This window comes from Echiichthys vipera, assembly GCF_963691815.1.
Source record: "Echiichthys vipera genome assembly, chromosome: 9".
In the NCBI taxonomy this organism is placed as follows: domain Eukaryota; kingdom Metazoa; phylum Chordata; class Actinopteri; order Perciformes; family Trachinidae; genus Echiichthys; species Echiichthys vipera.
The window spans coordinates 19,178,661-19,201,314 of NC_139834.1; the positions used below are offsets into that span (position 1 = coordinate 19,178,661).

The 22,654-nt window shown below is 40.5% G+C and overlaps 2 protein-coding genes across 3 annotated transcripts; both read left to right on the top strand.

Moving 5' to 3' along the window:
* Positions 1–210: 210 nt before the first annotated feature.
* ampd2b (adenosine monophosphate deaminase 2b) lies at positions 211–11,449 on the top strand. Of its 2 annotated transcripts, none has more exons than XM_083920654.1 (19): positions 211–307; positions 485–615; positions 5,513–5,637; positions 5,748–5,878; positions 5,970–6,038; positions 6,126–6,228; positions 6,408–6,597; positions 7,329–7,470; positions 7,595–7,684; positions 7,802–7,931; positions 8,029–8,223; positions 8,371–8,502; positions 8,613–8,776; positions 9,451–9,577; positions 9,674–9,837; positions 10,152–10,272; positions 10,511–10,684; positions 10,911–11,021; positions 11,134–11,449. In XM_083920654.1, exons 3-19 carry the CDS (start codon positions 5,608–5,610, stop codon positions 11,347–11,349), a joined length of 2,289 nt encoding a protein of 762 aa, XP_083776780.1. In that variant the 5' UTR covers positions 211–307; positions 485–615; positions 5,513–5,607; the 3' UTR covers positions 11,350–11,449. The 2 variants fall into 2 exon arrangements, with proteins under 2 accessions (XP_083776780.1, XP_083776781.1); XM_083920655.1 differs by having other exon boundaries at positions 242–356.
* A 3,537-nt stretch (positions 11,450–14,986) lies between these two features.
* Positions 14,987–21,700, top strand: LOC310951336 (glutathione S-transferase Mu 4-like). Its single transcript, XM_083919515.1, has 8 exons — positions 14,987–15,139; positions 18,955–19,030; positions 19,128–19,192; positions 19,287–19,368; positions 20,287–20,384; positions 20,478–20,573; positions 21,047–21,157; positions 21,276–21,700. Exons 1-8 carry the CDS (start codon positions 15,104–15,106, stop codon positions 21,369–21,371), a joined length of 660 nt encoding a protein of 219 aa, XP_083775641.1. The 5' UTR covers positions 14,987–15,103; the 3' UTR covers positions 21,372–21,700.
* Positions 21,701–22,654: the final 954 nt, after the last annotated feature.

The window sequence follows — 22,654 nt, forward strand, 5'->3', positions numbered from 1 at the left end:
ACACATGGTCCCCTCAGCAAAACACAGCACAGAGGATAACTTAGAGGACAGGGGGGTGCTGCTACAGAAACTCACAGCGGGAGAACCCACATCCGCCGGTGATATAGGTCGTCTCCCCCGCCTCCTCTCCCTGCTGTGGTACGTTCCAGATAGATGTCAGAGGCATTTAAATGAGGAGGATCAGCTCCAGAGGCAGCTAGTGCAGCGACAGCTGGCCTGAACCAGGAGGCAGAGAGGCGGAGAGCAGAGGGGAGGTCACACACTGGGATGTGAGGGGGAGTTCATGGATCTGCTGGACCAGCTCTTTGTATGTATGACAGGGACAGATTAAGGGCATAGAAAGACTCCTTCACTCTGTGAGTGTGTTTACTGTATGTGAGAGCGTATGTGCCAGTTTTGTCATATGACTGAGTGTTTAAAGTGTTTCTTTCTTGTTTCTCTCCATCCATCCCTCCCTCCATCCATGTTTAACCCATCATGAAAGGAGACGTCATCCTTTGCTGTTTGGCATGCTCCATCTCCCTGCCAGGACGGCCTATCTCTCCCCCTCTCTGCCTTTCTCTCTCCTCTCTCGGCCCTGCTAGCTGCTGGTTAACGCAGGCTCTGAGGAGACAGGTACGCTCCACTACCCTCATCCTGTGCAAAAGCACAAATAACGCTCTGCTCTCTTCCCCTCTAACCCTCCCCCCTTTTCCCCCTCTCCTCTTCACACTCACTGCCACTCTCCTCTGCCTGTCCCTTGAGGGCTTTGTGTAATAGCCCTGAGCAGTGCTGTCTTTAGTGTGCTGAGGAGAATGTGTGTCGACTGATTGTCCCACAAACTAGCTTTCTCGTGTCTTTGGGAGATGGTATAAAGGTGCAAACGTGCACAAAGAAGCGGAGCAGGTCGATAAATCGTGCTGCCTACACTGACAACGTTGGGATCTGATCGAGGGGGTTGTTTTTGAGGCCTGAGGGCACCCTGCCTTCATATTTTTAGCATTCCTTTTCTTCATGGTTCAAGTAAGAAGGCTGACAGCAGTAAAGGAAACAAGAAGTTTTGACTTGAATACTAACATCAGCCTGCAGCAGACGTGCAGCTGCAGAGACTACAGAAAAGAGTTTAATTACACATCTTGAGAGATGTCTGTTTGATGCAGAGCCATTGAGAGATGGAGGAGAAGGCATCCTTAAGAGGAGCAGAGGAGTGTCGTTAAATCCTGCTGAATTCTCCCTGCCATGCACCTGTTTGTCTTTTGGACACGACACTCCCTATATGAGAGTAAAGCACTCAGATTTACTTGTTGGTATGCTTACTTGTGCGGATCTTGTGAATTGTTGCATAAGTGACATTTTATTTCTGATTTAATAGATCTGTTAGTCGTGGAAGCCAAACGTCTTAATGTTGAGTAGTCCGGCACACTTTTGTGTCGAAAGCACAAAGAATCAAAAACTTTCAGTTACTGAAAGCTGGCTTCTAATGCCTGGTGTGATTTGTAATCTTGTTTGTATATAGTTCGTGAAATAAATCAATTAGTTAATTAAATAATCAATTAGACGTTTCTATGTAGGCAAAATTTGTGCCTGCTTGTGTTTAGACGTGGGAGAACTTTGCGTTTTTAACCTAAATTTTAAATATATATATATATTTATATTCTTCAAAGTAAGGTATTGAAATAAGTATGATTTTTTTTCATCTGTGCTGAAACTTAGATATGGTATCAGCACTAATATTGACGTATTTCAAATGATACCCGACCTTACCAAAAACCTATCAAAATGAACCTCCAGTGCTGCTTTGTTTATATTCCTGCTTTTTCAGCATTACTGACTCATGTGAGCTGCAAGTACTGTAAGCACTGGTTCTCACTCTGAGACACTGTGAGCTCTGACTCACTGGCATTTATTGTGGACTGAACACCAAATCTGCATAGTCAGTGGAAACAGGTAGACAGAGGTTGACAATTGCACAGTTTGCCTGATGAGAGAAGAGAGGAGGGGGTAAAAGAAAGGGAATCTGTTGATAATAATCCTGCAGAATTAGGTGCATTTGTGCTTAAATGTTATTCCCTTCAGACAGGGATTCTTGTTGGTCTTTGAGAAAAAACGACAAGTTTTCTGACAAGGGTGGGGAAAAAAGCAGCACTGTAGTTGAAGTTCAATAAAGTCTCTTGACCCCTGACCTCCTGCTCCCTAATGGCCTGTAGGCGTCAAATAACTTTCCACTCGTGATCACATCCCCGGGGACATTTTACACCGCAACGTCCGGTTTGAGTCTGACTGGAGTTTTGGCTCTCCGTACTCTGCAGTGCTGCTGAAATATGCATGGAAGTCTCTCGCTGATAATCTTTGACCTCATTTTGAGGGAAGATGTGTTGCATTGTCTTTGATTCAGCATCGTATTTGACGCCTCCAATCTGTTCTACTCATGTAGTGTTAAGCCCTGGTGCTGCTTTCCACCTCCTAGATCAATAAAAGCTTCAGCCTACTAGATTATGAGGTTTATATTAAAGTGAAACATGGCTTTAATTTCTGAGTGGTTTGCTCTCCAACTGCAGGGGGAATGAGTTGTTATGTAACCAGAGATGCTGCTGATCCAAATATAGCAGCCATTAGGGGATTAGCTCCAGGCCCAGGCAGGCTTGGCTAGGCTCGGCTTTTCTGCGGCCCGGTATGGACGCCCTTGCCGCTGGTCGCCTCCTGCCCTCCACACCAGTGTCCGCTGTTATCGCACCAAATTGATGTGCACTCAAAACGACAGCAGAGAAAACATCTTACATCACAGAGACTGATGCTACCCCTCCTATCACCGGAGGAGCATCTATCTGTGGCTTGACTCTGTGGACTGAGAGACTGGAGGACAGTTTGGCATCACAACATGTGTTTTCATTTTTTATTCAAGCTGGCATTGGATAGACAGAAGTTACTTACAATAGTATTATTTCTTATTTATATAAATTACTTGACAAATGTGTCCAGGAGAAGTCCCTTAATGTTTGCACATGAGGTTACATTTGTTCTTTCGCAACTGAATAAGTCTGCTGATTATTTGTTTGCTAAGTGTCCATTCAAACGTCCCAGAGGTTCAAAAGCCCTAAATCATTCATTTACAATCACATCTGTACTGCAGGAAAAAAATGCAGCAAATCCTCATATTTGAGTCGCTGGAACCTGAACCTGAGGATGGTTGTTGTTTTTGCTTGAAAAATACAGCCTCAACAATTATTTGATTATCAAAATGGTTCAAAGATTGAATAATCAGTTGATTGTTTCAGGTCTAAACCCATTTATTGTATAGCTACTGTGACTGGTTTATGTGCTAGTGCAAAATGACTCAAATTACACCACTTGTCAATAAATATTGAAAAATACAACTGTGTTACTCTTAGTAGCGAACAACACCTTCACTGGAGGAAAATGTCTCTGTTAATACATCAAGTTCTTTATTATGAGCACGTGCGCAACAATTGCAAAAGCAGTCGTTCCAACAATGCTAATTTAATATCTATAAAGAAAATAACGCTACCACACAAAATCTGAATCTTTGGCTAAATAGTGAAAGTTACAATATATGTCTGAAATATGAACATAAATGATATATTTATAGTAATGTAGATTTGTAGACAGTATTACAAATGAATAAACTCAAAGTAAACAGGAATGTAGTAACTCTATATGCATGATGAGAAGTTACAAGTATATATAAACAGTTTGTAAAGTAAGTAAAGTATATAAAGATAAACTGATGAGGTAAAAGTCACTATGATGATACCTTACTGATTATTTTAGTGGATAAACACTGAAAGATTACTTAATCTAATACCCTAAAGCAGTTTACTATACATCTGTATTGTTATAATTAATTAATATTTCCAAATATGTACTTTTATATACCATCGATAATAAATAAATATTCCTTAATATTCTTATTTTCAAACTATTTAAAAGGTGATACTCATATGTAACTCTTTTGCTCATTCGGCTTAAATTCTTCCTGAAGAAGTGATCTCCTGGACATTTGTTTCTGTTGTTATTTGTTGGATTTGAAAGTACTCAGACTTGACTAGTCAGTCTTTTAAAGGTCAAAGCATGAGCCCACGTAAATATTTATACACTGAAGAAGTTTGCGTTCACTGAAGTATTTTAGTCCAAGATGTTTTTGACGTCGCTGCCTTGTGGTGCAGACGAACTTGTTGAGTGGGACATGTTGATTGGACGCCGTTGAGCAGAAGGTGATAAACAACGTAGTGAGTTGCGGTCTGGCCAATGATTACACCACCACCTCTTTTCTCTTTATAGCCTCCTGCCTCCTCAAGTGTTTTTGTACCTAAGGACAGTGTGAGTAGGCCCTTAATGAAGCTTTTTGTTGAGCCCCAACCGGCCCAGTTAATTGGCCTCTCTGGTCTCCTTCACTGTCCCCGTAGAGCAGACAGACTCAGACGTGCTGTGTTAAATAAATTAGACTCTTAACTTAGACAGAGCACAATAATACAAAGACGACACAGACTGCAGGTATCTTATGTATGTCCTCATTGACCTTCATTTGGCCTATAAATACTGACAGACAACAGGCTCAATGACACTCAGAATGAAATATTTAACAGGATGATGAATATTTCAGTGGCAGGTGCGAAGTTTCGAGGGAAAGATTCATATCATTGCAGACAGACTGCTAAATATACGAGAGGACAAGAGGAGAGAGCGGACACGGCAGTGAAGGCATTGTTTCTCCTCACTGTTTGTTTCTCACAGACCAACGCCTGACATCTCTGTTTTCCTCATCGCTGTTGACAACCTCCTCGCCGAGCATCCACTCCCCGGTCGGCCTTGTCCCAAGTCTTTTTTCAGTGACCAAGCCCCCCTCCGTTTTCCCCTCTTTCCTTTCCATGACAACTGCGTTTGTATAAAACTTGAGTCTTGAAATGGCAACAATGAAGGGTATTAGCCGTGTGTATGTGCTGATGGTCTCTCCACCTGAATGGTCCATTGTGTCTTTTTGAGGCTCAAACAGCAGCTGAGCTCAGACCTCTGCTGTTGTGTGAAGGCCCGCTGAGAAGAGGAACAACAAGCTTCTGCAGACTGCTTTGGTCACCGTGAATTAATTATATGTTAAAGGACTGAAAAGCATAAAGACAGAGTGCGCTCGTTAAACTGATTGAGCTAGTTTAGCTGATTCATGATCATATTCAGCCCACGTTTTCTGTGCCAAGCGAAATGAGAAGACATTTTCTATTTTTGAGGTTTGATAACCTCATTGACAGTTAATAGGATGCAGCTGCTGCAAGCAACACCGATTTATGATGTCTCCAGACTGAAATTAGTTTCTGTGTGTCTTTGGAGCTACTGAGATGAGGCGTTACATGTCTGACTGTAACTGAAAGATACTGAGGCCTTAATGTGCCATTCTTCATTTGTCTCAAGGCTTGGATTATTCTAGGAGAGACATTCTTCAGTACTTCCAAATATGGATAGCTTTCTCACTCATTTTATGATTTTTTTCCCCCCTCCTCTTTCTCCTCCTCTTTATCTCCAGCTGATCTTCGTGGTGCCCGCCACCTCCTCACTTCCCAGCATTCTTTGCCTGGGATCCCTGTAGCCTTGAAACAATCCGTTGACCTGCGTACATCCATGGACGGGAAGTACAAGGAGATTGCTGAGGTGAGTACTCAGTGATTGTGCTCTTTTATCAACCTAATGAATCCAAATATATTTTTGAACAGAGGCCAGATGTGTGGACTTTCATAATGCTGTTAACTTCATGTGTGTAGGAGCTGTTCTCACGCACTCTGGCGGAGAGTGAGATGCGCAGCGCCCCCTATGAATTTCCAGAGGACAGCCCCATCGAACAGCTGGAGGAGAAACGTCATCGCCTTGAGCGACAGATCAGTCAGGATGTCAAGTAAGTGCAGAGAAAGGATGTTTAATGTACAGACGCATGACTGTGTTTGCAGTCTGCAAACTGTTCTGACGCTCAACCTCTCTGTGCTCAGGTTTGAACCCGACATTCTCCTGCGAGCCAAACAGGAGTTCATGAAGACTGACAGTGCCACAGATCTGGAGTGAGTGTCTGGTTATAGGCAGTGTCCATTGAAGGTATATGAGAATAAAATAACATTTAGGACATTGGTTTGTTGATCTATTATTAGATACATGAAGGAGCAGAGCCAAGATTTTGACCTGCAGGAGAGAGAACCAGTTCCAGAGAAAGAGTACCAACGAGTTGCTATTTCTGGAGAGGAAAAATGTGGGGTAAGTCCGAGTCTCAGTGCTGAGTGCTTCTCAGAGGGAGAAGTAGAAATAAAGTGGAAGTTTTTATTCGTAGAAGCCCTTGGTACAGAATTTCTTTCTCACAATTAAATAACACCTCCTCTCTGAAAAAGACACCTTTCCTTCTGTCTTAATTCCTTTTCATTCCATTGTTCTTCCAGGTTCCCTTCACAGATCTTTTGGATGCAGCTAAATGTGTGGTGAAGGCTCTGTTCATCAGACAGAAGTATATGGGTCTGTCACTGCAGAGTTTCTGCCGGACCACCGCCCGTTACCTGCAGGAGCTGAGTGAGAGACCTCTGGACTTAGATATCTATGAGGAGGAGGTCTTAGAGACCGCAGCCACTGCAGGTTGGTACACATCTGCACCACCGCACTGACATCCTAAGATAGCGCACACTTAGTTCATGTACGACCGATAAACGTCAGGTCCTGATTTGTGCTGAAATATGTCGATAGAAAATTATTCTCCAGCAATTATGGAAAAATTGACTGATCCTCCTCAATTTATTATGATCTCACATTTAAAGATGTGCTGATTTTCTGTGTTTTCTTTCATTTTAAATTGGGTAAATCTGGGTTTCTGAGTTCCACAAATATATATAAATATAACTGATTAGATATTTGTCTATAAAATGCTGGAAAATGTTGATCAGATTTTCTCAAAGCCCAAGATGACATCCTCAAATGTCTTGTTTTGTTGCTCAGAGCGATTGATTGGTTATCAAAATAGTTGGCGAATAATTGAATAGATATGAACTAATCGATCAATAGCTACATAAATATTTGCAGCTCTACAGTCGACACAATAACTAACACTAAAGATATTGGTTATTTGCAGCTCTATCCCTGATCACTCTAAAAAAAATAGTCTTATGTCAGTATGGGAAAATAAATCACGTCCAGTGTCATGTGCTGTACTCTCACATTAATTTCACCCACACATTTCACGATCCATCTGTCACACACCCCTGACTAGGCTGTCACGACGTGCAGGCTGTTAAAATCAGACCTATGTTGCATGTGCGTCCCCCCAGCTCGTTCAGAGCCGTGACACAGTGCCACATTCTGTCTCCTCTCAGATGCCACAATGCACCCACCTGTTTCTAAAACGCACCCCTATGAGAACAAGGACCCTGCCAGCATGCCCCCTGACATCGGTTACGGCTGCAAGATGGTGGATGGTGTCATGCATGTGTACACGACGAGGAGCGTTATGGAAAAGTGAGATATTTACGATGAATAATTTTGCATGCTTTGTCTTGTAGTCCTCTCTGTGTTGGATGCTTTTAGACTCACTTTTTGTTGGCAGCAGAGAGTCCTGCTTAAGTTGTGATGTTGCTAACAGGGGCACAGAGCTGGACCTGCCGTATCCAGACCTGCGCGAGTACATTGCTGATATGAATGTCATGATGGCCCTCATTATCAACGGACCAGTGTATGTTTTCCTTATTTTTGAATACAGAACAGTGTGTATGTCAAACATTTTAGATTTTGACCATTCAAGTTGTTTTTTACAAGACTTTCTCATAACTTGTTTGTGCATCCGTCACAGAAAGTCCTTCTGTTACCGCCGTCTCCAGTATCTTAGCTCCAAGTTCCAGATGCATATCCTGCTGAATGAGATGAAAGAGCTGGCCGCACAGAAGAAAGTCCCACATCGAGACTTTTACAATATCCGTAAGGTGAACTTGAGAGCTGTTTCTACTGGGCCTTATCAGAATCCTTTATTGTGATCAAGAACCAGACTCAAATGTTTCTTTTCTTTTCTTATTTTTACAGGTCGACACACACATTCACGCTTCGTCCTGCATGAACCAGAAGCACCTTCTGCGTTTTATCAAAAGGGCCATGAAGAAGTACCCTAAGGAGATTGTGCATGTGGAAAGAGGCAAGGGTCAGACGCTCATGGAGGTGTTTGAGAGCATGAACCTGACAGCCTTTGACCTGAGCGTAGACACCCTGGACATGCATGCAGTGAGTAATGCCCGTAATGGATAGATTAAAAAAAGCTAACTGTAATAACTTTTTAAAAAAAGGTACCGTGGTGTTGAAATGCAGATAGTGATTCAAGCAGACAACAGCATTGGATGACAAAGCACATCGTTTCAACTCTTGTTGCAGGACCGCAACACCTTTCATCGCTTTGACAAGTTCAATGCCAAGTACAACCCCATCGGCGAGTCCATCCTGAGAGAGATCTTCATAAAAACAGACAACCACATTGAGGGGAAATATTTTGGTCACATCATTAAGGTGCTCACTGAATCCATGAACAGTTTCTTTTTCCCACTGATGCCTGTGGAGCGAACTCGTGACATACTGGCACCCTCTGCTGACTTGTTTGTGTCTTTGCTGCTTCTCAGGAGGTGATGGCTGACCTGGAGGAGAGCAAGTACCAGAACGTTGAGCTCAGGTTGTCGATCTACGGACGCTCCAGAGACGAGTGGGACAAACTGGCCAAGTGGGCCGTCACACACCAGGTTTACTCCGGCAATGTGCGCTGGCTTGTGCAAGTGCCACGACTCTTGTGAGTAAAGTAGTAGTAAAGTCTGATTCTCTCAGGTATTGTACTACATTTCAACTCAATGCCACTTAATACTTCTATTCAAAATAATTTAGTTACTTTACACCTTTCAATTTAACATCTTGTTTTTTTATTTATGAGGAAAAAGATTAAAAATCTCTTTTTCAAGAATGTCCTGGCCAAGACAGGCCGCAGCTCAAGTAACACAGTTTCAGCAACACAACGATTTAACAATTAAATGGAAATAAACAGAAAGATATCAAAACATAATTTAACTTTCAAACAGCCTACAGCCTGATGTGACGGCTTCCAAGTCTTTTAGCATCTCTTTAAATGAGACCAATGAAACCAGCTAATGAAGATTCAGGTGTAATGTATATTAACATATAAAACATAGGGTCATTTTATGATATATGATGATTTGTTAAAAATGAAACTGACATAAAAGAAAGAAGTTAAAGGGGATTAGAGGGTCTGTAACTGTTGTAAAGACGGTAAGGTAAGTGTCACTTTGCTTACTTTTACTGAGCAGCAGTTTTTGAGGTTTACAAATCAACTTCAGTCACTATACATCCTTAAAATATCTGCAGCATGAGTAAAAAGACCACCAAAAAGATAACATTTCAATAAAACCATTATCTCACGACTGGTATTTAAATTTGTATTTTCTCACAAAGTGATGTCTACCATACAAAGAAACAGCTGTGCAACTTCCAGGAGATGTTGGAGAATATCTTCATGCCTCTGTTTGAGGTCACAGTCGACCCCGGCAGCCATCCAGAGCTGCACCTCTTCCTTCAGCACGTACGGAGTCTTTGCTTTGCAATCTTAAATCTATATAATTCACATGTGGCCAGACCTCGTAGGGTTTCATGGGTCTCTTGTTGCTCCCTCACACAGGTTGTGGGTTTCGACAGTGTGGATGATGAGTCAAAACCAGAGCAACATATCTTTAACCTGGACAGTCCGCTGCCAGCCAACTGGACAGAAGAGGACAACCCGCCCTACTCCTACTACCTCTACTACATGTATGCAAACATGACTGTGCTGAATCACCTGCGCAGGTACGTAGCTACTCCACAGTCCAAATGGCCGCCGTATTCTGCTTTTTGTTGGACATGGACAAAAGCAGCAGACATGGACAAAAGCAGCAGACAACAGTCCATGAGATTAACTTTCTATTACTGTAGTACAAAGGGTAACATACCAGAAAATACACACTTATCCTTGTGAATTTATCTATTGCCCCTTTGTAGCAACAAAAAACACATTGCCTGATTGTTAACACCCTAAAAAAAGTTGAAATCTTTTCTTGAATCTGTGGAAGTCACCCTCTGTTCCTTTCACACAGCCTGTTTGTGTCTTTTTTTCGTTCTAGGCAGCGGGGGTTTCCCACACTCGTCCTACGTCCTCATTGTGGAGAGGCAGGGCCGATCCATCACTTGGTGTCTGGTTTCATGCTGTCAGAGAACATCTCCCACGGGCTGCTGCTCAGGAAGGTGTGAACTCGATATCACAACTGCTTCATTTTCAGAGATGATTAGAGTTCCTGAGGAAATGATGTATTCCTTGGAGATTGTGCCAGGATTTGACAGAGCTAGATCCTTTGACTTATGCTTGTTTGTAATATTTTAGTTACTGTATAACCTAACTTGTGGAAAATTGAGGCTGCAATATTAATGTACTCCTAGCGTGTTGACTGGACAGCACACATTATTGTGCCTTATGTTCCTCCAGGCTCCTGTGCTCCAGTATCTGTATTACTTGGCCCAGATAGGTATTGCCATGTCCCCACTCAGCAATAACAGCCTGTTCCTCAGCTACCATCGTAACCCTCTGCCAGAGTACCTGTCCAGAGGCCTCATGGTCTCTCTGTCCACAGACGACCCTCTGCAGTTTCACTTTACCAAGGTGAGTGTTTAAAGAAATATGGTAAACGCAAAATGCTATAACTGAGGAATGTTAAATATGTGAAGTGAAGCGTTTTTATCATAAATGTTAAATGGATATATGAGGCTTAGATGCTAATTTTAGGGTAATTACTTAATATTTACAACAAGAAATGCTACATTGTATTATAAAAATCCTTTAGAGAGCAGTGTACTGTAACTCTGATATTTCTTGGTGCTCTGTGAAGGAGCCCTTGATGGAAGAGTACAGTATTGCCGCTCAGGTGTGGAAGCTGAGCTCCTGCGACATGTGTGAGCTGGCCAGAAACAGCGTGCTGATGAGCGGATTCTCTCAAAGGGTATCAATTATCTTCATAGCAGATTATCCAATTTTCCTGTCTACAACTATACCACTCTCTCCTCAGTCTATTGTTGTGCAGACAGTTTAATTGTACTCCTTTCCTGGCTCAGGTGAAGAGCTCCTGGCTGGGCCCAAAACACACCAAGGAAGGACAAGAGTCTAATGACATCAGGCGCACCAATGTTCCTGACATCCGCGTGGCGTACCGGTATGAGACCATGTGTGAGGAGCTGAATTTAATCACACAGGCCATCCGCACAGATGAGCTGGAGACCATCGAGGAGGAGGGGAGTCTGTGTATGGGAGCTGTGCAGGGAGAGAAGTGAACATGCAGTACAACACAAGCGCAATTCTCATTACATTCCCCTGTTTTCACATCAGGACTTTGTACAAATGTGCATTATATCAACATATCACACCAGTGAAAAGAGAAAAACTTTGTTACAAGAAGATTATAAGAGCCGCTACTGTGGCAGTATAAGAGAGGACCTAGAATCTGTGTGTTCACTGTGTTTACTTACTTAAGTTTCTTTTGTCATTCTTAATTTACTTTGTCATGGTGATTTCACAATGTCTCTTGATGTATTTATTTTTAAATTATTAGATTTTCATGGTTTGCGACTACATTTTGTGGGTTTATGTACAAAGTCTGTGTTTCCTGTACCAAGCATTGAAGGATATTGACATTCAAGATTCAACCCATGAATAAAATCTATTAACTCGCTGCACTGACCGATAAAAATAAGCGAACGATCTGGAAAGACGTGAAGAAGAGTTAAGACCTTTAATAAGTAAGGGCTGTGGGTGCATTACGACACTGAGGTCAAATTCTTTGTGCCTTTTCCGGCAACTTTGTGAGTTTCGATGGTGGATATTTTCGTAGGAGGATTCCAGGATTTTTTAGCTCCACAAAATGAACAAATGTGCATGTGGAGAAGGCTTTGGATGCTACTAACTATGACATATATTTCTATGCCTAAATTAATAAAATTCATAGAAAATAACTGGCAATTAACTATGGCTTTAAAAGATTTGTGGTCCTCCAAAAAAAAAAAGGTATATTATAACTCATGACGCAACAGCCACTTCCTGTTTACATAGTTTATTGCTCCTTTTGATTGGCGCTAAAAATGTCTCCTAGCAACTGATTGCTTGATTGAAAGTTTTCACTCGTTATCAGAAACATTTATTAATAGTGCACCGTGAGAACTTAATAATAGTTCACAAGTTTAAACTTATATAGTTGTAACTAAGAATTTACTTCACACACACTTTGTTATTGACTGACAGCTGGCAAAAGCACCACCCCACTTAAATAAAATGTGCAAATATAAATGAAAAGCTACCTAAATAAATAATGAATGAAATCCAAATAAAATGACTTTTTTGTGTCATGGGGAGTGTTGAGTGACGACAACTAATGATCTCAATATTTCTAAAAGTCCTGGCTACAGCCCTGAATACTTACCAAATCATAAACTCTTGCAAAATTTGTGTTACTTGATGCCAAACAACATTTTATGAATATTCACATAAAGTCAAATTAGAAACAGTGCATGTTTGTCTGTTTGTTTGCCATTTTCTAGTATAATGTCTTCAGAACAACATTTCATGCTGTGGTGTAAAACTGGCCGTATTGCTGCTGCTGGTAATGATATTGGCGACATATTTCCACATTTCATTGATGTTTTCTTACGGTCGTAGTTATTCAGTAGAGTTGCACGATGGCACGTCAGTACTTGTTTCTGGTGTGCAGTAACACTACTCAGTTGTAGCATGTTATTATACTAACTCCTGTGTGACATGTTTCTTCTGAACGTCTGAACAGTAACTGATCTGATCTGTCCTTTACGCACATATTTCTGGGTCATAGTCCAGTGAATGATGCATGATCCGTTCCTTCCGTTTTCACTCTTTGCACAAGCCAAACCAGCGCCAATTCCTTGAATAAGCACATTGTCAGAGAACTTAAAGTTGACTAACTTGAAAAACCCTTTTCAAACTCCTGCCTTCAGTTTGGGTCCAGATGTGTGGGACCACCTGTTGCTGTTCAGAAAGCTATACATGTCCTGCCCATGTGCTGTTTGTGATATATTATCTGTTTGTATTATTTCTGTCTAAAAATAAACGTTCACATTGGAGTGTTTGGCTTGCTGCAGTTTTTACATCCAATAAAGTATATAAATGTTAAAAGAATTAATGATGTATTTGGACAAATAAGGTCTGTTTAAGATTCAGCAGTCAACAGTGAGTGGGGTTTCTGTGGTCATTCATGTGAGTGAGTATAAAAATGAAACAAAGAGTGCTTTGTGTGGAGTGTCCATGTTCTGCTCATTACTCTAATGTGGGTCAAAGTTAACAGGAAGTTCAGACCAACTACAAACCATCTTTTCAAAATTAAAAAAGTGAGGTCTGGCTGCAGAGAATGAATTCCTAGCGCACATATATTGAACCATAAACTGAATAATATGATGTCTGGTAGCGTTAAAATGCTCAGTCTAACAGTTGATTAGGTGACTTAAAAGTAATAGATGCTAATATTACTAATAATTAGCTGAGATATTGTCATGAGAAAGTGGACATACACACATTTGCATGAATTTCTGTAATAGTAGTATTGTAAATGGCATTTTTCTCACTACACAATCACAAAAATGAATGCTGCTTTAACAGATGATGACAAAAACAGCTCGTTTGTGGTCCTACCAGCTTCTTCCAGAGCTTTCAACTGAGTCATTCTTGTGCCATGGATAACATGATAATAATACTATTGATCATGCATGTGAACAAACCGCTGAGCAAATCTGCTGGGGAAGACGGTGTAATGCAGCAAGAAGCTCAACATAAAAAGCTAGTAACTGGACCTCGAGTAGGTATTGATTTACCATTCCCAAGGTCAAAATGAAGCAGCTTTATCTCTATTGCTGATTGTGTGGTAGCAAATGTTTGCACAAAAACGTCTTAAAGAGACTCCTTCATGAGCAGGTTACACCATAGTGTTATATGAAAGGTTTGTATAGCAGCTTATCACTGCATACATTCTTGCAGTACAGTCACTTGTACATGAAAACATCCTCAACTTCCAGCTCTCTACAGCCTTCCGTTACCGAGCTACGGCAGAAAAGGCCTTACCGGAAACTCCCATGATGCATTGCGGGATATATTTTATCAATAAAATTGCATATTTCTCACCAATAACGCATCATAAACACCAAGTGTGATATATCACTGTGTTGGTCTTGATATCAGCTATCAGAATCATGTGTATAATTATTAAAAAGTTCCCAGCACTCCAGATGTTGACGAGACTATATCAGATTGGGAGTGCACTTGACTTTGAAGCATTCATTCACTCAATTTATCCACAAATGTTACACCTTAAGGCAAGTACATTACACTTGAAATTGTGGAGTGACTTGTACTTGATATTCAGCAGTAAAATACTTGAAAAAAATGTTAATAGGATTTTATTTAGAAAATCCTACAAGTTTTTTTTCAGTGTATGTGTCAAGTGTCTTGAGATGGGGTCAGCCCTATGTTTGTTTTTTACTGACTATTTTTTAAATTAGGCCCTATTTCCCCACAGGGTTAGGGTTACGGGTATGGTTAGGGCCTAATTTTTAAAAGTATCTTACAAATGTGGGAACATAGGCACGCTCCCCTTAAGAAACTTGTGTTAGGATTTGGCACTATAAATACTATTTAATTTATTTCATTTAGCAGTATGAGCCACAGACACGTGTGCACTTTTACACAGCTTGTAGTGGAGAAGTCTGGACTTGCATGATTCAGCATAATTGTTTTCTTTCTTTTAAAAACAAAAAAAAATAAACAGGGTTTCCATACACAATACCTGGTATCCACGCCCTACACTTGTAATGTCAGAGTATTCATATTCACATACCGTGAAAATGTGAAACAAAACAAAGGACCCGCCCTCTCCTCCTCCTCCCCCGCCTGGTGTGTCCCCTCTCCGGCTGCAGAAAGGACCGACTCACCTTTCCCTCTCCGACACAACGCGTCTGCAGCAGCTGCCCGAGTCTCAATCGTCCACGTTTCGTCTGGGAAAGTGTTTTTAAAATGACAATGAAACTGGCTTACTGGGATATTCGCGGGGTGAGTATTTCGTTTGTTCAGTCCTGTTGTTTGCAGCGTTTCACGGCGCCGCTGCTTTTCAAACTCTTTGTATGTAGGCCTGAATGACTACTGACGTTCAAACCTTAACGTTACCACATAACCTCGCGTTAACTGTGTTGTATTAGCATAGCAGTGTTGCTCTGTTAAATGTGATGTTACTGTGGTAACAACGGGCGCGGAGGCTCCGTGTGCACGTGCTCAGAACGTTACCAACCGTTACATTTGAATGAAATAAACCGTTGCTACAGTTAGCCACCCTGCCCCACTTTAAATGAGCAGGAGCTTAATTAACTGCTTTCTCTGTATAATCATGTTACCAGAGACATTAAATGGCAGTAATATAGGAATAAAACAAGCAAGTGACTGACCACATATAAAGACACTTCACTGTGCACATTCAATTCAACTTTTGTTTATGTGGTGAAGGTTTCTAACTGGTAAACAAGTCTTCAGGTGAGACTCACACAACTCCTACTTTCACTTTTTTATTTGTTAATGAATCAGCTTTATAGGCTCTGAACACCTACACAGGTGTTTTAAGTTGATCTGGTTGGTTGATTGACATCTTCATGAGCTTCCTGTTAGCTTTGTTGCAGCTCTTAGAGTCACTGGAAACCCAGCTATAAAAATGTAAAATGTATATATGATATGAAAGTTAGGTGTCTCATTAAGCATCTACAAAACTGAGTGAAAATAAACCTTAATAACTATTAGAAAACATGTTTAAAAAACAGCTTATTTTGCTGTTAAAACCATAGTTCAGGCTCAGGGCCGTGTGGGCGGGGCCGATCGAATTTTGATGGACAGCTCCCATGACAACCAGCACACAACATGGCGGATCCTCGGAGCTAACGTTAGTAACAGCAGCTGGGTCCAGCATAACTTCCATGTTTGAGCCTCTGATTCAGAATCAGAGGAAGGAGCTGAAGCCCTGCTGGATGAAAACCATTCATCAGCCGCTCACTGAACGGTGAGTTACTAAATGTTTTGCTTTCATATTTCTCCTGTGTAACCTTACAATAGTTAGCAAATGCAACGTTAGCCTCACGTCAGATCTATCCGTTTCTTCTCAGAGCTATGAATGAAATGTCAAATGAATGGCTGTAAAGCGTTAGTTGGTGTAATATAAATATTTTATCATAACTTTGTTCATTTTTAAGTTTCCTGCGCGTCCTGGTGAAGTAGCTAGCTAGCTTGCTTGGGACAAACTATAAAATGCAGATGCAGGGTTATGAGGGTTAAGTACAGCTGTGAAATGGTCATTAACGGGTGCATACAGTGAAGTCAGCACTCACTGACATGTTTAACCATATATTGTACTTGCAGGTGTTCCTGTGGAGAGAGACAGATGAAGCTGACAGAGGCAGTACACCGGTGCTGTCAGGTGGACACACCGGTGTGACGCTCATCTCTCCCCCTCAGTGACTTTCTGCAGGACTGATTCTCATATATATTTTACATTATGTATTTGAAATAAATTATATATAATACTTGATTTACTATTTGTTTCATACCATACTATATCATATTGTCTACCCTATAGACCTACTGAATTATTATATAACATACTATACTGTACTATGCCATATAAAACTAATCTTCTGTGCTGCTACTGTACTGTATTTTTACACCAATAATATTATATTACAATGCATTTTATACTTCATACTGTACTAAACTGTCTTACCACATCATATACAGTCATGTATTTCCATGTTGCTATATTAATATTGACAACACTAAGTATCATTACTCAATCACAGTATAGTCTACATTATGCTGGTGTACACTGTTTACATACAGTATTTACCAGACTTCTATTAATCATACTGTGTTAGGTTACCTAGTGACCATGTCTTGGATTGCTTAAACACCCCTTCATTTGTGTCTTTGTGTTGCTGAACACTTGAATTTCCCCTCTGAGGATCAATAAAGGCTTATCTTGTAACACATGCTCTTATTTCACTCAAATCTCATATACAGTAGTCAATTTTCTGTGATGGCTAACACTTATCACACTTTATCATATTAAATTTGTGTCCATATAAAAACAATGCACCTTTTAATCAGTCTAATTAACCCTTTTATGGAGGACGTACTTTGGATCAAGCAGTGTTCAGATTCTGACTTTATCCATTCACATGTACGTATATCATGAGATTTCTTTTTCCTCTCAGCGTGGGCTGTTGCATATCCCTGTACAATAACACTTACTCAAAGCCATGGGCAGGTGTGAGGAGAGCAGTATTAGATAATTCAATGTAAGACATTCTACTTGAATTGATACCGAATTCAACTGGATCAAAAAAATACATTTTATAAGTAAAGCACTTTTCATTGAGAAAGCAACCCCAAAGTGCTACAGAGTAATATCAGACACAAAAGCATACAGACACAAACTTTAAGAGAAGGTTTTAGCAAAACTCATTTAAATGTGAAATTGAGTATTTATTTATATAAAAACAAAAGTACACATTTCTTTTTATTATGCCTGATTAAACACACACCACATTAAATGAAAAAGTGAGGCTTTAATCAATTCATTCAGTATTATTTATAGTGCCAAATCCTAACATGAGTTATCTCAAGACACTTATACGTATATGGTGGAAGTCTAGACAACACTGACATATTTATGATTTACAGAGACTCAACAATTCCTCCTGAGCAGCAACATGGTGCACTTTATATAATATTAATAATTTTAAACGTAACGCCCTGTCTAAGATGATTGCTGGTCCAAGCCTCGTATTTTAACAACGCAGCAGTGCCGTGTTTCCCGTAGTTTGAACGGATCTGAGTTTTAAAAAACAATTGTAATTTTATCTCTTTCTTATGGACGAAAAATGTGTCTACCTGATGTTAGAGGTGATTATACTGGGTTAGCTCCTATCTTAGGTGCATGTGACCAAAATCAGCCAATCAGGACCCTGTGTCAGAAAACAGGTTTAACACACCCTGACCCAACCCTGAACTCTGAGTTGACTAATCCAAAGAAGAAGAGGGAGGTGAGGGAGAGAAACTCAGCGTTGGTTAAAGAAAACATGTCAGCCAGCAGGTTGGGTTCACTGAAAATCATTTTTTATCCCCATCCAAAAACTTCACTTCTCTTATCCTTCTTTCTGAAAACAAGGCCCAGACTCGCCCAGACTCTCTCTCACACACACACACACACACACACACACACACACACACACACACACACACACACACACACACTACACTAACTATATAACTATACTGCCTTAAATGCTGTAATTCTTAAATCACTAGTAACATGAGTTCTGCTCAGTTAAGGGCCTGAAAGTATGGAGATTAGGATTGATTTGGATTAAAGTCATACCATGGTAAACCAAAGCAATTTTTTTTTATTGTATGAATGGTTTAGTAGTTATTGCACTTAGGCTTTGTAGGGCACTTTTCTAAACCTTGGTCAGGACTGAAGACCTGAGTCGTTGAAATGCTATCGAACAACGCAGCAAGACTTCACAGCAAATGTTTTAACCTGATAAATTACATATTTATGTAATTGTTGATGGCACAAAATGCAGAAACAGTCCAGTAGTTAGTTAAAATCAGTGGAGGATAAAACAAGAAGTTCAAGAAAATACATACGTATTTGTTGTAGCCCTCGAACAATTAATATGCTTCTTTCTTTTGACCATGCAACCGATGTTTGATGCAGATGTTTGTCAAAACGCGTCGTCTGCTCACAGCCACGCGTGAGCCTCAGAGCTCAAAGGTGATGATATAAAAGAAGGGGAAAAAAATCTGTTTTTTGTTCTCTCATCCAGCTCGGCCAGCCTGCCCGCCTGCTGCTGGAGTACACCGGCTCCAAGTATGAGGAGAAGTTTTACGTCTGTGGTGAAGGTAACTTACAGATACACAGCGGACATAATTTTAACCAAAGTACAACCTAGTTATTTTATCTTACATATTTTTTTCAACCCACATTTCTCTCTCACAGCTCCCGCCTTTGACAAGAGCTGCTGGTTTGATGAAAAACCTAAACTTGGAATGGACTTTCCCAATGTAAGTTACTTTACCTTGCGAACATTAATTTGAAGTGTAAAGCTGACAGGTTGAACACAACAACTAATAATGGTATCGTAACATCCCACGATAGTTGCCCTACTTGGAGGACGGAGACAGGAAGATAGTGCAGAGCAACGCTATCATGAGATACATTGCTCGTAAACATAACTTGTGTAAGTATAGCTTGTTTATTTCACATTCATGTTGTTCAAACGAGAGCTTTCATATTTTCATTCATCCATTGTCAGTATTTCAAAATGAAATATCCTCAATTTTTTTTTTCCCAAATGGTGGAAGTCTTATTTTGGAACCCCACAATCATACACAGGTGTCCGGGGTTAGTGTCTGTCTTTACCTTTTCATGCAAGACCTGCCCAGGCTTGTAGAGAGGCTGCCAGTTAAGTTTCCGTTTCTGAATGCGTCTTGTTTTGTAATGATATTAGTTACTATTATTGATTTAAACAGTAATGCCTGAGATTTCCAGTTGTTCATGTAACAACTTCCTAACAAATGTGTAGTGAGTAGCAGCCTTTATCTGTGTTGTATGCGTAGGCTGTAGAGTGATATTCCCAAGTCTTTAGTCCACTGTTTATAGCACTTAGCACTGTTTATTTCTGTTAGTCCCACACACAAACACTTCTTTAAAATAGTGTATAAATATTAGTGCCTGTTGATGCGATGCATAATATCGGCACAACATCGGTACCGGGTCAACGTGAGAGTTTCTGCCGATAAGACGAGGCCGGCACTGGAGCTTATTATATGAAAATACAACAACTGGACTTTTTTAATGTCTGTTATTGGCTAGTGGGCCATCACAATATCATAAGTGCAGCCATAATGATGTTAATTCATCTACATGAGACTTTATCTGCAATAAGGTGGTGGGGAAAACTGCATAAATTGGTATCAGCAATCAGCCACAATTAGTAGAAAAATATTACACTACTGCCTGTGCATCTGTGTAAGTTCACATTAAAGTCCCTGCCTCCCGTGTCCTGACAAGACACCCAATATAGGTGACTAAGTTTCCTAACCCCCAACAGCTCCATTACGCCCACAGTGTCTCTCAAAATCTGCTCTGCTCACAGGCGGAGAGACAGAGGACGAGAAGATCCGTGTGGACATCTTGGAGAACCAGTCGATGGACTTCAGAAACGGCTTTGTGAGGCTGTGCTACCTTGACTTTGTAAGTACTTCATTAAAAGTGTAGTAACACTGAATGTCTCACTTCACCTACTTTAAGTTTCCACTAATGCCGACATCACATCTCTGATACCAGGACAAGATGAAGCCAGGGTACTTGGAGACGCTGCCAGGTGTTCTGAAGCAGTTCTCAGGTTTCCTGGGAGACAGGAAGTGGTTTGCCGGTGACAAGGTATGTCAACACGGGAAGCTTCATATGTTGGGTTCAAGCTGCGTTGCACAGCGTTTTTTTAATGCCACAACAAGCTGAAAATCATGTACATTTATCACACTAAGGCCTTATAAATGGAGTTGCTTTTATAAAAATAGTCTTGAGGTGCTGGATGGTCACCAGCTGTGTGTGATGTTTGGTGTCGAGCAGGTAGCGTGCAGTAGATTTCTTAGAGCTCTTTTTTTGCTGGAAACGATTGGAGCTGATGAGATGAGTCAGAACCAAGCAGTGAAATAGAAAAACAATTTGAGCTTAAATGGATCAAAAAGCTTCTCAGAGCTGAGGGAGAACTGCTGAGTTGGGTGATGCATGTTATTAGGAAGTGACTAACACTCAAGTTATTTGACTGTTTAAACAACTATTGATTAGTGCAGCTTTAAAGTCTAGTTTGAGCCAATATTTTTGCTTTCAACATGTTAAATTTGTCTCAACAGATCACTTTTGTGGACTTCATCATGTACGAGCTTTTGGATCAACACAGGATGTTTCATCCTTCGTGCCTGGATGACTTCAAGAACCTCAAAGATCTTTTAGACCGTTTTGAGGTGAGAACACTCAACAGATACAAACAGCCTGCACTTTAGCACCTCTTCCTCTGTGACATCTAGAAATAAATGTATATGTGGAGTTCATTTTTAAATGACTTGGTATATGTCATCATAGGGTCTGGAGAAGATTGCTGCCTACATGAAGTCAGACAGATACATGAAGACTCCTGTCAACAACAAGATGGCCAAGTGGGGAGGCAAGAAAGAGTAAAGGACAACGCATTGACGTCTTGGAGAACTAAAGAGCCAAATGTCCACAAGTGCAACTGACTCGATAACTTGTAAATTCAGGACTAGATTGTTTGTAGTTTTTTTGATACGCTGTTTGGTAGCTGCTCGAGTAGGTTTTATGTCCTTGAATCCTTTTCTAAACATTTAAAGGCCAGATCTAAAACCATTCTTAGGTGAATCACAATTGTGTAAAAAGAGATCCATGTTTGTATTGTACGAGGAAGACAAGTCAACACTTTAATTTGAGGTAAAGCACTTAATTGACTTGTTACATGTCTTTGCAAAGATTCAAATAAATCTTGTACTGACTTTGTTTCTTTAAGTTTGGGACAATTCCAACACTTTCTGTATTAGGCTGTATTATAAGAATGCACTGTATTTCAATAACAACACTTTGTGAACTGTAGAAATCAAGAGACAAATGGGGGTCAATTGGAACAAAAATCTATACACAATTTACAAACCGGATTCCAAAAAAGTTGAGACACTACACAAATTGTGAATAAAAACTGAATGCAATGATGTGGAGATGGCAAATGTCAATATTTTATTCAGAATAGAACGTAGATGACAGATCAAAAGTTTAATCCGAGTAAATGTATCATTTTAAAGGAAAAATATGTTGATTCAAAATTTCACGGTGTCAACAAATCCCAAAAAAGTTGGGACAAGTAGCAATAAGAGGCTGGAAAAAGTCAATTTGAGCATAACGAAGAGCTGGAAGACCAATTAACACCAATTAGGTCAATTGGCAACATGATTGGGTATAAAAAGAGCTTCTCAGAGTGGCAGTGTCTCTCAGAAGCCAAGATGGGTAGAGGATCACCAATTCCCACAATGTTGCGCAGAAAGATAGTGGAGCAATATCAGAAAGGTGTTACCCAGCGAAAAATTGCAAAGACTTTGCAGTTATCATCATCAACTGTGCATAATATCATCCGAAGATTCAGAGAATCTGGAACAATCTCTGTGCGTAAGGGTCAAGGCCGTAAACCAATACTGGATGCCCGTGATCTCCGGGCCCTTAAACGACACTGCACCACAAACAGGAATGCTACTGTAAAGGAAATCACAGAATGGGCTCAGGAATACTTCCAGAAACCATTGTCAGTGAACACAATCCACCGTGCCATCCGCCGTTGCCAGCTGAAACTCTACAGTGCAAAGAAGAAGCCATTTCTAAGCAAGATCCACAAGCTCAGGCGTTTTAAATGGGCCAGGGATCATTTAAAATGGAGTGTGGCAAAATGGAAGACTGTTCTG